Source organism: Oryctolagus cuniculus, chromosome 18, assembly GCF_964237555.1.
Source record: "Oryctolagus cuniculus chromosome 18, mOryCun1.1, whole genome shotgun sequence".
Lineage (NCBI taxonomy): Eukaryota > Metazoa > Chordata > Mammalia > Lagomorpha > Leporidae > Oryctolagus > Oryctolagus cuniculus.
This window is the reverse complement of record NC_091449.1, coordinates 4,094,793-4,109,758: the sequence shown is the minus strand read 5'-3', so window position 1 is coordinate 4,109,758 and position 14,966 is coordinate 4,094,793. Positions and strand designations below refer to the sequence as shown.

Genomic DNA, 14,966 nt, shown 5'->3' with positions numbered 1-14,966 from the left:
ATGAAAACCGGGCACAGTATATGCACCATGAGTCTCCGGCTGGCTTGGGACCAGGGCACCACCATGCTCTCAGTTCCCAGAGGAGCTAGGGGCCTCTGCCCCCAGACACCCTCCCCTCTTCAAGCCCCCACCAGGCCCAGGCCAGTCATCTGCCAGCAGGACCCCACCCAGGCCCGTGTCCCCTGTTGTGGGCCCTCCTGCACCTCCCACAGCCACAGCTGGGCTGCAGCTCAGCCACACCTCTGCAGCGTCTGCCTTCTTCATCTGCTCTCATCAGCTCTGAGAGGCCTGGAAGATTCTGTCACCCTCCCCACAGGATCCAGCCCTCCCCACTCCCCTCCCCTCCCCTGCCCCGCCCCAGCCCCCACAACTGCACTCAACAGTCAGGAAAGGGAAGTGCGTACCTTGGCCACCCAGCCTGTGCAGGGAGAACCAGAACCCTAACTGGGCAGCTCCTGAGCCCAGCCCATGAGGGGCACACCCTGGGTGGGGCTGGCAGAGAGGAGGGAGGCCGGGCAGACACAGCGAAGGGGGCAGTGGAGGCAGGGGCCTGGTCCTAGCTGTCCCCAGAGCCAGCTGTGTCCTGGGCCCCGTGCTGAGGGACGGCGGGGGAGGTCGGGGAGGGGCTGCTCCCTTCCTGTGAGGCCGCAGATGAGGAACCCGTGACGTCTCCCCGCTCCTCTCCAGCCAGGCTCTGGGCTTGTGGCCCTCACAGCTGCTCTGCTCCAGGAGACGATGGGTGGCGGGGCCCAGACCCTGGCCCTCACTTCCCTCCTCTGTCTGGGTGAGCCGGGGACACGGGGACAATGGGACCCCTCACAGGTGTGGGAGGGGACAGTGCCCTGCCCAAGCTGGGACCCCAGGACTCAGAGGACCAGGGCAGGCCTGGGCATCTCTGCAGGGGTGGGGAGTGGGGAGCAGCTCTCACGGGGACCTCACTTCCAGGGCTGTGCTGGATGCCAGGGGATGGGGCACAGGCAGGTGAGTCCTCCGCTGACCTGGCTCAGCGCCGGGGTCTCCAGACAGCTCATGTTAAGGAGCCCAGGGTGGCTGGGCTGATGGTGATGGCTGGGAGGGGCTGGGAGTGGAGCTGGGGAATGGTGTTGAGGGCAGGGGAGGGGCGGCACCCGGGGTCTACAGCTCTGATTACCTTCCAGGGGCCCTCCCCAAGCCCTCCATCTGGGCCAACCCAGGCCCACTTGTCTCCATGGGGAGCCCTGTGACCCTCTGGTGCCAGGGGTCTCTGCAGGCTGAGGTCTATCGTGTGTATAAAGAGGGCAGCCCTCAGCCCTGGGAAGTGCGGACTCAGCAGGACTCCAGACACAAGGCTGACTTCCCCATCACCATGTCCATGAGCTCCTGCGACTCAGGGCAGTACTGGTGTGTGTATCGGACCCCGCTCGGCCTCTCCCAGCCCAGTGAGCCCCTGACCCTGGTGCTGACAGGTAAGGGGGTGTCCCTGCCCAGAGAGGCTCCAGCTCACAGAAAGAAGCCAAGTGGGGTGCACGGGGCGGCAGCCCACACAACACGGCTCTGCCCTCCCCTGCAGGGATGTTCCTGGCACCCTCCCTGTCAGCCCAGCCAAGCCTCGTGGTGGCATCAGGAGGGAACGTGTCCCTCTCCTGTCGCTCAGAGTATGATGATGCCCGCACTGCCCATCTGCTGAAGGAGGGCGGAGCTGGCCCCCTGCACAGCCTAGAAGCCAGGTTCTCCCATGTGGCTGGGGTGTGGCAGGCCACCTTCCACCTGGGCCCCATGGACAGCACCCAGGGGGGCATCTACAGGTGCTACCGCGCTCACAGCAGATATCCTCATGTGTGGTCACTGCCCAGTGAGCCCCTGGAGCTCCAGGTCACAGGTGAGGGGCCCAGTGCCCATGGAGCCTGGGCGGGGCGGGAGTTGCAGGAACGCTGACCCCACGGGGGAAGTGATCATCTCAGACCCTGCTGGCTGTGGGCTGCTCCCTCCACATGCCGTCCTCTCTCCCAGGAATGTACAGGAAACCCTCCCTGCAGGCCCAGCCGGGGCCCTCGGTGCCCTGGGGAGTGATGGTGGCCCTGCTCTGTGGCTCCCAGGAGCCAATGGACACCTTTATCCTGCACAAAGTGGGCTCAGGCGCCCCTCCCCAGCACCTTCATGTCCCGGGCTCAGTCATGGCTGCTCAGGCCACCTTCACGCTGGGGCCTGTGACCTCGGCCCACAGGGGCACCTACAGGTGCTACGGCGCCCACAGCACCGACCCCTACCTGTGGTCATGGCCCAGTGACCCCCTGCAGGTCGAGCTGTCAGGTGAGGGCCCCAGCCCTGTGTCCTTGGTCATCCTGGTCAGTGCAGGGCTGTCTACAGGAGAAGGCTGGGTGGGGAGGGGTCCCAGGGGAGGTCACCAGGGAGTTGGAACAGCAGAAGACTTCAGGCCGAGGGCCCAGGTCCACAGTGCTGAGTGCATGGGAGGGCAGGGTCTCCGCCTCACGTCCCGTCCCTGTTCTCAGGGGGATCGGAGCCCAGCAGCCCCTCGCACCCCCAGCCAGGCTCCCCCTCTGGTGAGTCAGCTACAGGCCGGACCCAGGCCTCAGGCTGCTGCGGGGAGGTGGGGTCCTGGGTGACTGGGTCTGGCCAGCCTAGGTGACACCTGCGTGCACCCCCCCCCCAGCCCCAGCGCCCCAGGACCACACCCTGGAGAACCTCATCCGCATGGGCTTGGCGGGCTTTGTCCTGTTGGGCCTTGGACTTCTGCTGGCGGAGGCTTGGTACAGCCACAAGAGGACCCGGGCCGCAGAATGGCGGTGACCTGGAGAGAGGACAGCGCTGGGTCAGAGAAGCCACGCCCTAAGGGGCAGGGACGGGGGATTCTGCGGGCACAGTGGGGAACCGTGCCCCCCTAGTGTGGGTGCTGGGAGCTGTCTGGGGGCATCAGGGACTCTTTATTCAGCTGTGGGCTTCTGCCCTGTGGCTGTGCCCTGTCCCGCCTGGCTCTCCGGTGGGACAGCGCCACCTTCAGGCCGCATGTAGACCCGCACCCGCCTCCGCCTTTCCCCGCCCTCAGGGAGCCTTTTGCTCTGTTTCTGATGAATGCAGTTCCCAGTGCGCATGCGTGAGAATCCGCGTTTCCAGCCAAGAACACGGAGCTTGCGCCAAGTAACAGAATAAACGAGCGAAATCGGATTTCAGGGTGGGCGAGGTCCATCCCACACGGGACGCTCACGGCCTCTCAGGCCCCGAGTCCTTCCCTGGGCTTGGGACACCTTGCGTGTGGGGGCTCAGAAGGGTCACACGGGAACCGGTGCCCGGGAGTCTGACGGGCGGGTGTCTGGGCACTGCTTAGCGGCCGCTCTGAAACAAGCATGCTTTCTGTGGGGGTGCCGCTAGCCGTCATACGGCCACCCTCCAGGAGCCCCTGTGAGGTCTGTGATGCGGGCTGGGAAGAGACGCCCCCAGCTGCCTGCCGGGTGCCGGGGGCTCCTCCCTCAGGGTCCCGCTGTGCACCTCGGCTTCCTGCCGCGTGAAGGCAGTGCTACTTCCTAGTCAGGGTGACGGCACCAAGTACAAGGAGTCCTCCCCTGCTTCTATGGACAAAGTCGGCTCCGTCGGCCCACCTGCACCAGGTGTGTCTGCCTCCCAACCGTCCTGGGGCACGTGGCACGCTGCCCTCGGTCTCTGCACAGAGCTCAGTCGGGCTCGGTGCTAAGGGGCTAACAGAGAAGCACGTGGATAAGGGGAGGCAGCGTGAGGTGGGCGCCTCCCCTGGGTCGGGGTCCAGCTGAGAACAGAGGGCTTCAAGACGCGGAGTCCCTGTTCAGGGCTGGCGGCTTGAATGACTCAATCCAGGCTGCTTGCTTGCCTCCTGGCCTCCCGCAGCCCGGGCTGAATCCTGCTCCTGGAACTGTGCCGTCCCCACGCCCCACCCTCTGTCCTGTCCCAAAGCGCGAATCACACTTGTGCAGGCCCTGTGTTAGTGGTTCTGACCGTGCCAGGACTGGGCTCTGCACGTTGTGGCCACTTGGGGAGTGAACCAGCAGATGGAAGACCTGTCTCTCTCTCTGTCTCTGTCTCTCTCTCTCTGTCTCTCTCTCTCTCTCTCTCTCGTCTCTACATAGCTCCGTAACTCTTTCAAATAAATAAAATATATTTTAAAGAGTTAATGGTGTACAACATTGTTAATGTAGTAAGTCAGCACAGTATATACTTTAAAGGGCTGCTTTAATGTTATTTGAATTTCGGCACACTAAAGAAGGAAAACATTGTTTTTCATAAGTGCCTGACAATCCAACAGTATCTCTCCTGCACATATAACCACAGGAATTGAAGCAGGAACCCAAGCAGGTGTTTGCATCCACGGGTTCATAGCAGCCTCATTCACATGAGCCCAAAGATGCCAGCAACCGGAAGAAGCACAACAGGTGAGTGCGTCCACAACAGGCGGTGTTTGTAGACACGGCTGACACTCTCCTGTTAGAAAAGAAGGAGGTTCTGGATAATCGTGGAGAAACCCTGAAGATATGACAATACAGAAATCAGCCGGTGTCACAGACACCATGGTCTGCCTCTGCTCTGAGAGGTGCCCGGGGGTGCAGATTCAGAGGGCAGAATGTGGACTCAGGTGTGGGAAGGCAGCGTGCAGGCTCCTGCTGAGTGGGTCTGGGGTTTCTGTCTCTGCTAATGAAGATGTTTGTGACAGGTGCTGGTGGGTACACGACACAGTGAATGTGAGAGGTAGCTACAGCATAAATTAAATTTCTGTCAGGACTGTAATCTGTGCTCTGTGAATTTCAGCTTGACAAAGGAGGAAGACACAAACACCAAAAACATATTTGCCACCTATTTTTCCCTTTAAATGAACACGTAATAATTTGGGAGGTGCAGTGTGGGATTTGAAGGTGTGCTGATCACACCAGGGTGTTCCCATCTCATCATGTCTTGTGTTTGGGCCCCAGCTCCTCTCCTCGAGTTCTTTGTAGAAACACTCAACAGGTTATGTGAGCCATGGGTGCCTCCTGTGCTGTGCAGACAGAGCCGTTCCTCTATCTGACTCCACCTTGGGACCCGGGGACCAACCCTCCCTCATCTCTCCCCCAGACCCTTTTCAGCGATAGTGGTCACCATCCTACTCTGCTACTATGAGACCAACTCTTCCAACTTCTGCGTGGAAGAGAGAACTTACACTGGATTCCTGGGAAGGTGTATTTCACTTAATGTTCTCCAGTCCCAGCCATTTCTCCACAAATGACTGGGTTTCACTAACACTTTTTGAGAACAGAATTATAAGGTGGGAGTTGGTACAGCAGTTAAGTCCCTGATTGGATGCCTGAATCCCACAGCAGAGTGCCTGGGTTAGGTCCAGATCTGCCTCTGAGGTGGCTTCCATTACTGCACACCTAGGAGACAGGCAGTGGCTCAATGCTTGGTTCCTGCCTCAGGAGGGAGATTGGCTGCAGCTCCAGGCTCCTGACTGTGTAGCACAGCCCTGGCTATTGCCAGCATTTGGGGGGTGAACCAGCAAACAAAACATCTCTCCCTCTCTCTTCCCCTATCAAATAAAATTACAAGTATTTCAAAAGAAAATGATAGGCCTTTCATCTTAATTTATTTCTGCCCCACCCCCCAAGAACAGGGAAAAATGGTGTCTCTCTGACAGTCCATCGAAGTCTAGGCTGCATTTTTTCCAAGGGATATTGCCAGTCCTATCATAACTGCCATACTAGGTTCACCAATTCCCTTGAGTGGGTGTGTGAAGATCCCGTGGCAGGAAACCCCTGTATGTTCCTTGTCCCAACTGGAGATCCTGGGAAGCCACACATGAGGTGGTGGAGAAGGAACTGGGGTTGCAGAAGGAGGCTGATTCATCAGGACTCCCACGGATACAACCATGCGGGGTGTTCCCAGTACGGACAGATGGATTCCCATGAATACAATACTGCAGGGTGTTCCCAGTGTGACATAGGGAGGACTCGCACAATTACAACAATACATGGTGTTATCAGTGTCGACAGAGGGAGGATTCCCATGGATACAACACTGCAGGGTGTTACTAGTGAGACATAGGGAGGACTCCCATGGATACAACACCCCAGGGTGTTACCAGTATTGACAGAGGGAGCGTCACCTGGGCAGCCCCCAGTGTTGCCCTAGAGTAGGTGGTGCTGGGTAAGGAGACAGCCAGGGTCTTCAGCCCTCATGTGGGAATCTTACCTGATTTTTAATAGACTTCTAGAACAGTTTTAGGGAACAAATGTGAAGTTACCACATGGGGTTGCTATAGACCCTTCACCCAGCTCCCCATTAGCATTGTAGGTTAATATGGCACATTTCTTCCCAGCTCCCTTAGCTCAACTAGTCCATGGTTTATTTAGATTTCCTGTGTTGGAACCTAATCTTTTATCTTCTCCAGGATCTCACACTGCCTCTGGTTCTCTCTGTCTCTTTAGGCCCTTCAATTCCCTTGTTGGCGTTGACCTTGATGACAATTTTCAAAAACTAGTGCAAGACCTTCAAGGACGCCCCGCCCTGGGAAGCTGTGTGACAGGACTGGGTGATGGGTCACTATGCAGAAGATGCCAGAAAAGGGCTGCCCCAAGCACAGCCCAGCAGGGACCCAGAGGATGGAGGAGCCTGGCTGCTGCTGCGGATCTGGGGCACCTGGTTCCCAAGGGAGCGTCACCCTTCCTCCCGGCACATTCTGTGTGGAAGGAAGTCTACGTCAACCCACGTCTGAGAAGTGGAGCGCAACGCACCTGCTCCGGGCCAGCCTTCACTCTAGCTCTACCCCCAGGGCGGCCCAACCTGCTGTATCTGGGGGGGGCGTCTAGGCCCCCTGCTTTCCGGAGGAGCACGTCTGGGGTTTCCGGAAGAGAAGTGCAGGGTCTCTTAATTTCATGAAGTTGGTGTGTGGGGTCTCCAGAGAGCACCCGAGATTCCCGGGTTTCCGGAAGAGAACTTTTGTGGTTCCTAAAGATAGTGTGTAGGGGGGGTCTCCGGAAGAGCGTGTCTGATACTGCAGCTATCTGGAAGAGGGGACTGGGGTCTTTATATGCACGCCCGAGGATCCCGGGTTTCCAGAAGAGCGCGTCTGGCATTTCCGGCCCATGAACATTCTCTCTACACAGCAGCTCCCCTTCAGCCCCACCTGGCCCCTCCAACCCTTGGTATCACGCCCGCTTCCTGGTTTACTTCTCGACGATGGCAACTCCCTGAGCGCGTGGGCGGCTCCTTGGCTCACCTGTCCACAACAGTGTGGGACAGAGAGGGGATCCTGGGCTGCACCACCCCTCCGGGCCCCGACCCCCACGGCTCCCTTCTCCTAGCGCAGGTTGGGCACAGGGGAGGAGCTAACGGAGAGGAGACCCTTAGACACCTGCCGCCCGCGTTCCTGCGGCGCAGCTCGCATCGCTGTCATCATCAACCGAGGCGAATGGGGCCCGAATCAAGGCGTCTCACAGTGGAATAAGACTCGGCCATGGAATGAGTGAAACCAGGACGTTTGCAGCAAACCGAGGCACTGCAGACACTGTGGGAGTGAAACAAGCCAGGCACAGAGGAGAACCCACGCGGGAAGTCACTCAGGTGTGGGCTGTGAGGGACTCGGGGAGCAGCATGGTGGTCACCAGGGGAGGGCGTGGGATCCGCAGGTCAGAGAGCAGAGCTACAAAATCACGTGGGAGGAGAGGTCTAGAGGTGTAGTGTGCGTCATGGCGACTTAGTTAATAACGCTCATGGCATGGGCAGCTGAAATTGCTTAAAACTGTGCCAGATGCTCCCACCACACAATAAGTCTGTGAGGTAATGCACACGTTATCTAGCTTGGGTTAGCTCTTCCACTCTCTGTGTGTGTGTGTGTGTGTGTGTGCGCGTTTCATGTTACGTGACATTAGACACAAATACAACCTTTGGCTTCAAAGTAACTATTCTTTAAAAGGAGAAAGTGTGCTGCCCTCACCCCTTCTCTCAGGCTCCTGTGACAAGCCCTGCCTGGCCGGAGATCAGGATCTGGGGTGAGGCCAGGACAGAACATTTCCTTGCCATGTTGTAACTCCTCCAGCGTCCTCTTGGATAAGCTCCAGTGAGCCCCCGGGGTGGGGGGAAGGACTCCCTACCACAGTGCTAACACCAGGTTGGCCAGGGAACCTTGGCTCTTGTCCTGGGAACCCCTACGTCTCTGTGGTTGCCACCATGGCAGCCCCCAGGTGTGGCAGCCCCCAGTGGTGCCCTGGAGCTCGTGGTCACAGGTAGGTGTCTCTCAGCCCCGCTGTGTCCTCGGCAGAGGCTCCTGGCTGGCTGTCCAGGGCCCTGTCCACAGCACGGGTGTGCAAAGGAGCATGGGAACACAGTAGAGGGCACCACCACTCGGGCAAGGATGAGACGTGAGTGGCTTCTCGCCACCCCCCACATTCAGTTCACTTCCTCTGCCGTCCCCCAGGCAGTATCCCTGGGGACAGGAGGTCAGCTGAGCCAGGTGGGCATGGGCACAGCACAGCAGCCACGAGCGGTACACACGCTGGAGCATGGTCGAGTCCCAGTGAGCCAGGTGAGAGCTGATGTTTGCGTGTCACAGCATGTCCACTCGACCCGGAGCAGCCTTCTTTCGATTCCTCTCAGACACACGAAAATGTGAAAACATGCTAAGCCCACGGGCCATCCACAGAGAGGCCATGGGCTGGCTCTGGTCCTTGGGGCAGGATGTGCTGAGCTCTGCTGGGCACACAGCTGCACGAGAGGAAGTGCTGGTCAGGCCGTGCACAGAACTGCACCCATCAGCACACTCACGCAGGCACACACACGCAGACACTCACATGCAGACACACAGATGCACACAGACATACACAGATGCCTACACCCGAAGACACACATACACACATGCACACATACATGGGTGCACACACCTCCACACAGAGACACATGCATACACATATGTACACACATCAACAGGACACATTAGAAACAATCCCATAGGTATCTGGCTTCAAGGGCACAGAAATAAAGAGCCAGTGGTGGAGACAAAACTGAGTTGAGAGCCTTCTGGCTCGAGTGGGAGCGGAAGCGGGTACTCGGCAGACACTGCCCAGGAGGTTGGCCCTGATGGGGTTTAGCACCTCCCAGGGAACAGAGACCCCGCCCCAAGTCCCTGAGGAGGGGGCTTTGAACCAAGGTCTCCACAGAGCTCCAGAGAGCGGGTGCTGTGGACAGAAAGCGGTCAGGACCCTCGGCCCTCAGGGAAAAGCTCCGGTCACCACCCCAGCCGGCCACATGCGGGGAGCCTGCACCTGCAGATCTGGAAGCAAAGTCCTGAAAACCCAACACCCGCGGCCTTCACGAGAACACGAGGCTGAGTCTGACTGAGTTGGGTGGGAACCTGCACACCCACAGCATCCACCGGAGAGCTGCCGCCTGCTGGGCACCCAGCCCCGGGGGAACTGGGGGAGACCACAGAAAGGACGCTGGGGCCCTCCATGGGGAGTAGAACCCACTGCAGCTAAACCCTCAGTGAGAACAACCGGCCTCAGGAGGAAACAAAGAGCCCTCCCCCCACCCCGGGGTGGTGGCTAACTGGAACCCCATCACTGACCGTGATCAGGTGGCAGAGGGAGGGCCTCACTGGGGACTCACTGGAACTTTATCCAAGAGGACACTGGAGGAGTTACAACATGGCAAGGAAATGTTCTGTCCTGGCCTCACCCCAGACCCTGATCCATGGCCAGGCAGGGCTTGTCACAGGAGCCTGAGAGAAGGGGTGAGGGCAGCACACTTTCTCCTTTTAAAGAATAGTTACTTTGAAGCCAAAGGTTGTATTTGTGTCTATTTGTCATGTAAACATGACACTTACACACACACACACACGCACACACACACACACCTCCCATGATGCAACGGGAGGCCCGGGTTCAATTCCCGGCTGCAGGTCTGGGTCCGGCTGCCTGCTCATGCAGGTCCTGGAGCCGTGGTCCCGGGTTGGGTAGCTGGGCTCCTGCCTCCCGTGTGGGGATGTGGATGGAGCTACTAGCCCCTGGCGTTGGCCCGGTTCACCCCAGCCATCACAGGCATTTGGGGAGTGACCCAGCAGATGGAGCGCTCCCTCGCTCTCTCGCTCTCTCTCTTCTCTCTCTGCCTCCCTCCTTCCCAAACTTTCTGAATTTAAAAATAGAAGATCAGAAACTCAGGTGAAAGCCAGAGTTGGACCCCCACACCAGGAGACCCCGTGGGGACTTTGGCTTCTTCCTCACGACGCCAGGGTTGACTCGAGTTCCGTGGTCGGTGTTTGGAGAAAGTTGTGTTGGGGGAGCTCGGGGTGAGCCGGTCCCAGTAACCCAGGACAGGAGAAGAAACCCACCCCAGGTGTCGATCCCCGGAGCCAGAGCGGCCCTGCCTCGGTCCCGATGCTGTCTCTGAAATCCAGCCACTGCCATCTCCCCCAAGGCGAGTACTCACAGGCACGGATGTGATCAGGGCCCTGGGGGCACCAGCCAGGTCACACAGGCGGGGCCTTGTTCACTGTCACTTCCTGGGAGCACAGAAAACCCGCCTTCTCGTCCCCACCCTCGCTCCTGCACCTGCAGGGAGATGGCCGCGGTCCTCCCGGTTCTGTTGCTCAGAAAGGAGACAGAGCCCACGCTCCCTTTTCCAGACGGGGGGCGGTGCTGTGCGGAGTCCCACGTGTCTCCACGGCCCTGAGGAGTTTAAGTGGGGGACACGAAACCCTGTGCCCTCCCTCATCTCCCCTGCATGTGGACAGCACGGTGACCTCCCAGGGCCGCCCCGGGACTGGGCTCCTCCATCTGCCTTCCCCCCTGTGCCGGAGCTGCAGATGCGCTGTGAACCCACCCAGACCCGGCCCTGGGGCACCCAGAAACAACAGGAGCCACCCAGGCCAGCAATGGACGGGAGCTCTGGGGAGGGAGTGGTGTGGTGTTGAAGCTGACAGGAACACCGAGGGCGCAGGTGTGGTTGGATGTCCGTGGGGCCGTGATCAGGTGGCGGAAGGAGGGCTGTGACCCCACCTGTAAGAAAGTCAGTGTGAAATCCCCAGGGTGAGCGGCGTGGGGCCTCACCCACCACATCCTGTGCCCCTCGCCGGCTGGCCACACACACCTCCCGCCTGAATCTGCACCATGCCCTCCCCACTCACGGCCCTGCTCTGCCTCGGTGAGTCCTGGTACGGGAGGGCAATGGAGGCCGGGGGTACGGGTGGGGGGCAACACGACCCATGGTTCCTGCCTCCCAGGGCTTTGTCTGAGCTGGAGAATCAGCACCCAGAAGCGTGAGTCCTCCCTTCACTGCCCCAGGGTCACCCTCGAGGTCCCCAGGAAGTCAACACCACTGGGAAAACTGGGAGTGGGCGGGGCTGTTGCCGGTGGGAGGGGACTGGGGTGGGGTCCTTCCGGAAACCTAGGTTCTGATTCCCTTCCAGAGGCACTGACCAGGCCCAGCATCTGGGCCGAGCCCGACTCCAGGATTCCAGAGGGAAAGCCAGCAGCCATCTGGTGCCAGGGGCCCCCCGGGGCTGAGGAGTACCAGCTACGCTCCGAGGGGGGCCTCTCTGCCTGGGGGAAACCCGAGCGATCCCAAGCAAGGGGCGGAGTCGGATTCCCCATCGCAGCCATGACCTCGCGCACTGCAGGGCGCTACCGCTGCTTCTGCCGCAGCGGGGAGCTCTGGTCAGAGCCCAGCGAGCCCCTGGATCTGGTGGTCACCAGTTAGTCTGCTGGGCTGTGGTGGGGGGCAGGGGACAGGGGGCAGCCCCACCCAGCCACGCTCTGCAGGGGTCAAAACGGGGGCTGCTTCCTCTAGGAGGAGCCTGCAGGAGAGCAGGGCATCATGCAACACTCCTACCGAGGACGGCACCCGGGTCCCTGGGACAGGCGAGAGAAGCAGGCTGGGCAGAGAGAGAGGCTTGTCCTGTGGGAGGGCCACTCCCACGGAGGGAAAGTGTCCGGGCCACGGCGCTCCGTACAGCCGGGGACCTGTGTCTCAGACTGAAGCACTTGGTAGGATCTGCAGGAGGGCTCGTGACAAACACAGAGAGCTTTGGCCCCGAGTCACGGCAGCCTGGATCAGAAGGGCCGAGAGCTGCAAGCAGCCGAGTGTCCCCTGGGGAAGGCGTGGCAAACGTGGGCTGCACCGCATGCGAGGGAACGGGCTGAGCTTGCAAAAGAAGTTGAGACACGGGGCGACGCTTAAAGCTGTTAAGATGCTAAATCCTATATTATGTATGTTTCCCCCAGAAAACATAAGCAAATGGCTGCCCCACCCGAATCTCTGACTGGTGGCCCTGAGGTGGCCCCTGGCCATCGGTTGCCCCAGGCCGTGCTGGCGTTGTGGTCCCAGCGGCCAATCTCTGGGAACCCCCTGTGGACAGCGGCTCCCAGAGAGTCTGATCCTCGCTCCTGGCACTGAGCGGCTCCACCTGAGAGCACGGCTGGGGAGGGCGCGTCTGCGGCTGGGGCAGGTGTGGGGGGAGGAGGAGGGTCTGAGGTAGCAGGGGGGGAGCCTGCGAGGCAGGAAGACACCGGCCACCTTCTTGTGCAGGAATGTACGACACGCCCACCCTATGGGTTCAACCAGGGCCCACGGTGACCTCGGGAGAGAATGTGACCTTCTACTGCCGGCTAGAGACGGTGACCAACACCTTCTTCCTGCTCCGGGAAGGCGGGCCCAGCCACGCACAGGGCAGCCACGGGGCGGTGCCAGCGGAGTTCCCCGTGGGCCCTGTGACCTTGGCACACACGGGCACGTACAGGTGTTTTGGCGCATATAGCGGCCATGTGTGGTCCTTCCCCAGTGAGCCCGTGAAGCTCCTGGTCACAGGTGAGGAAGCCCCCAGTTCCCAGGTCCTCCCTGGGCTCCTAAAGAAACCCCAGGGTCCTGTCGAAGGGACGTCCACCCCAGGGTGCCAGGGAAGGAGAATAGAGGGAGCAGAGGAAGCCCCCAGCCCCGACCTGTCCTCTTCATCTCCGTCTCCAGATGTGGGAGACCCCAGCCTGGAACCCACAGACCCCGCCCCTGCTCCTGGTGAGTAGCTTGCTCATCCACACTCGGGAGAGCTGGAGCCTTCCTGTGTGTGCCCGTGGGTGCCGTGGGCTTCCCCGCCTGCACAGTGCAGTGCAGGTGCCCCAGGTGTGGTGGTGTTCAGTGCCCACAGTCCGCCGGCAGTGAAACCCACACCCTCCCTCTCATGCTGGTCCATATGCAGAACGCAGGTGCACTAGGGACAAGATGAGAAGTTACCCGGAGGCTGTGTCCCCGGGGCCCGTGACACCCAGGGAATCTTGTCTTTAAGACATGGGCACAGTCTCCAGGAGACCTCACTGTGTGTATGGGAATATTCCAAATCCCAGGACAAGCCCATCTGGAGTACTTCCGGTCCCTAGCATTTTGGATAAGGGACGGGCAACCCGTACAGCTGTGCCCGTCAACCAGAAAAACCTCCTGGTCTCTGGGGCACAAGCGTCCTGGCTGGAGTGGATGGAGCGTCCATGAGAGGATGTCAGGAGAGAGAAATGTGTTATATGAGGGCAGTTCAGAGAGCTCATGGAAAGTGCAGGGGTAAAAGGACTGGGCCATCTTCTGCTGCTTTCCCAGGCACATTAGCAGGGAGCTGGAGAGAAGTGGAGCAGCAGGGACTCGAACCGGTGCCCATAAGGGGTGCTGGTGCTATATGCGGAGGCTTTAGCCCATTACACCACAGCGCTGGCCCCAGAAACTTCTTTTAACTCCGTGTCCTGTGAAGTTTTAGAAGCCCCCTGGCATTGCACACAAGGAGCAGTGGTGACCTGGAAGGGGGACCCTGGAGGCTAAGCAGGGCCGCCTGGCTGGGCACACGCAGGAGACATCTGGGTGAACACTGGCCGACGGAGCCCCTTAGTCGATTGGTTCTCAGAACGAAGAGATTTCCAGAAAGACAGGGGGCGACCCAGCAGTGCCGGAAGTCAGGAAGGGGAGGTGACAAGGGACTGGCCAGGAGGCTGGTGGGAGGGGGCTGGCTCAGCACACCCAGGTGAGCACCAGGCTTTGGATTTGACGCCGTGTGTGGAGAAATGCCTGCGTGAGGGGGGCGCAGAGACCCGTCGTGGTGCGGGGCCTGGAGACGCATGCGCAATAGTGCAGCGCCAGCTTCTGCCTGGGGGCCCTGCCCGCGGGGTGAGGCCGCTGGGACCCCTGTGAGACATGGGGTGGAGACCCCAGCCGCGGGGTGTGGCGGGGCTGGGCTGAGGGAGGAGAGGCTGGGCGGGTGGAAGCCAAAGCCGACCCTCCCTTCCCACAGCAGGCTCTCGGGAACCCCGTCTCGGAACCACAGTGTCCAGAGTCCAGGACAGTGAGTAGCCGGGCTCGCGCTTTGTGGGGGCAGGAGGAAGGTCTGGGAGGTGAGGGGAGAGGAGCGGGTGGGTGCAGTGCTGCATCCCATCAGCGGCCCCTCTGCCCCAGCCCCAGCCGCCTGGGATCACACCGCCCAGAACCTCCTGCGGATCGGCCTGGCTGTCCTGGTCCTGGTGGCTCTGATGTGGCTCCTGGCTGAAGACTGGCTCTGCAGATGGAGGACCCAGGAGGGAGCCGGCCGTGCCCAGGCCGGCATGGACTGCGACGTCTGTGTTGTGCTGCAGAGCGGGGGTCACCTGCACAGAGTGGGGGGCGGGGGTGGAGGTGACGGCCTGCTGAGGCAGATCCGCTCCTTGGCGTGTGCACCTGCTCGGCCACCGCTGCCCCACTCTGGTCTCCCCTGACAAAGCAAACAGCCCTGTCCTCCATAGCAAGGCTGCGGCTGAAACTTCACGCACACTCGCAGCACAGCTTGGGTTTCCGTGAACTATTTGAGGTCGCTTCAGGGCTGCTTCCCATCATGGGCTTTGTCCTGATCTCTCCCTCCCTTGGCCTGCGGGGTGCCCCCCCATTCTCTTTCCCGCCACTGTACCCGGGCGCTACAGGCTGGGTGATGGACAGAGGCTCGTTTAGCTGTTACCCTGGAAGTCCAGTGATGATCACCC

General features: G+C 60.3%; 2 protein-coding genes across 2 annotated transcripts in view; both read left to right on the top strand.

The window, feature by feature from the left end:
* Window positions 1-3,162, top strand: part of LOC108176037 (leukocyte immunoglobulin-like receptor subfamily A member 5) — a 41,669-nt gene extending 38,507 nt beyond the window's left edge. The window contains exon 7 of the mRNA XM_070061994.1: window positions 3,076-3,162. The gene's annotated coding sequence lies outside the window, so the exon portion shown is untranslated. The remainder of the gene's footprint in view (window positions 1-3,075) is intronic.
* LOC127486542 (leukocyte immunoglobulin-like receptor subfamily A member 6) lies at window positions 603-14,879 on the top strand. The gene is made up of 14 exons (XM_070063479.1): window positions 603-784; window positions 946-981; window positions 1,158-1,445; window positions 1,550-1,887; window positions 1,941-2,357; window positions 2,525-2,540; window positions 2,651-2,783; window positions 5,074-5,140; window positions 8,171-8,219; window positions 11,396-11,680; window positions 12,487-12,792; window positions 12,949-12,996; window positions 14,249-14,299; window positions 14,410-14,879. Exons 1-14 carry the CDS (start codon window positions 736-738, stop codon window positions 14,703-14,705), a joined length of 2,379 nt encoding a protein of 792 aa, XP_069919580.1. The 5' UTR covers window positions 603-735; the 3' UTR covers window positions 14,706-14,879.
* Window positions 14,880-14,966: the final 87 nt, after the last annotated feature.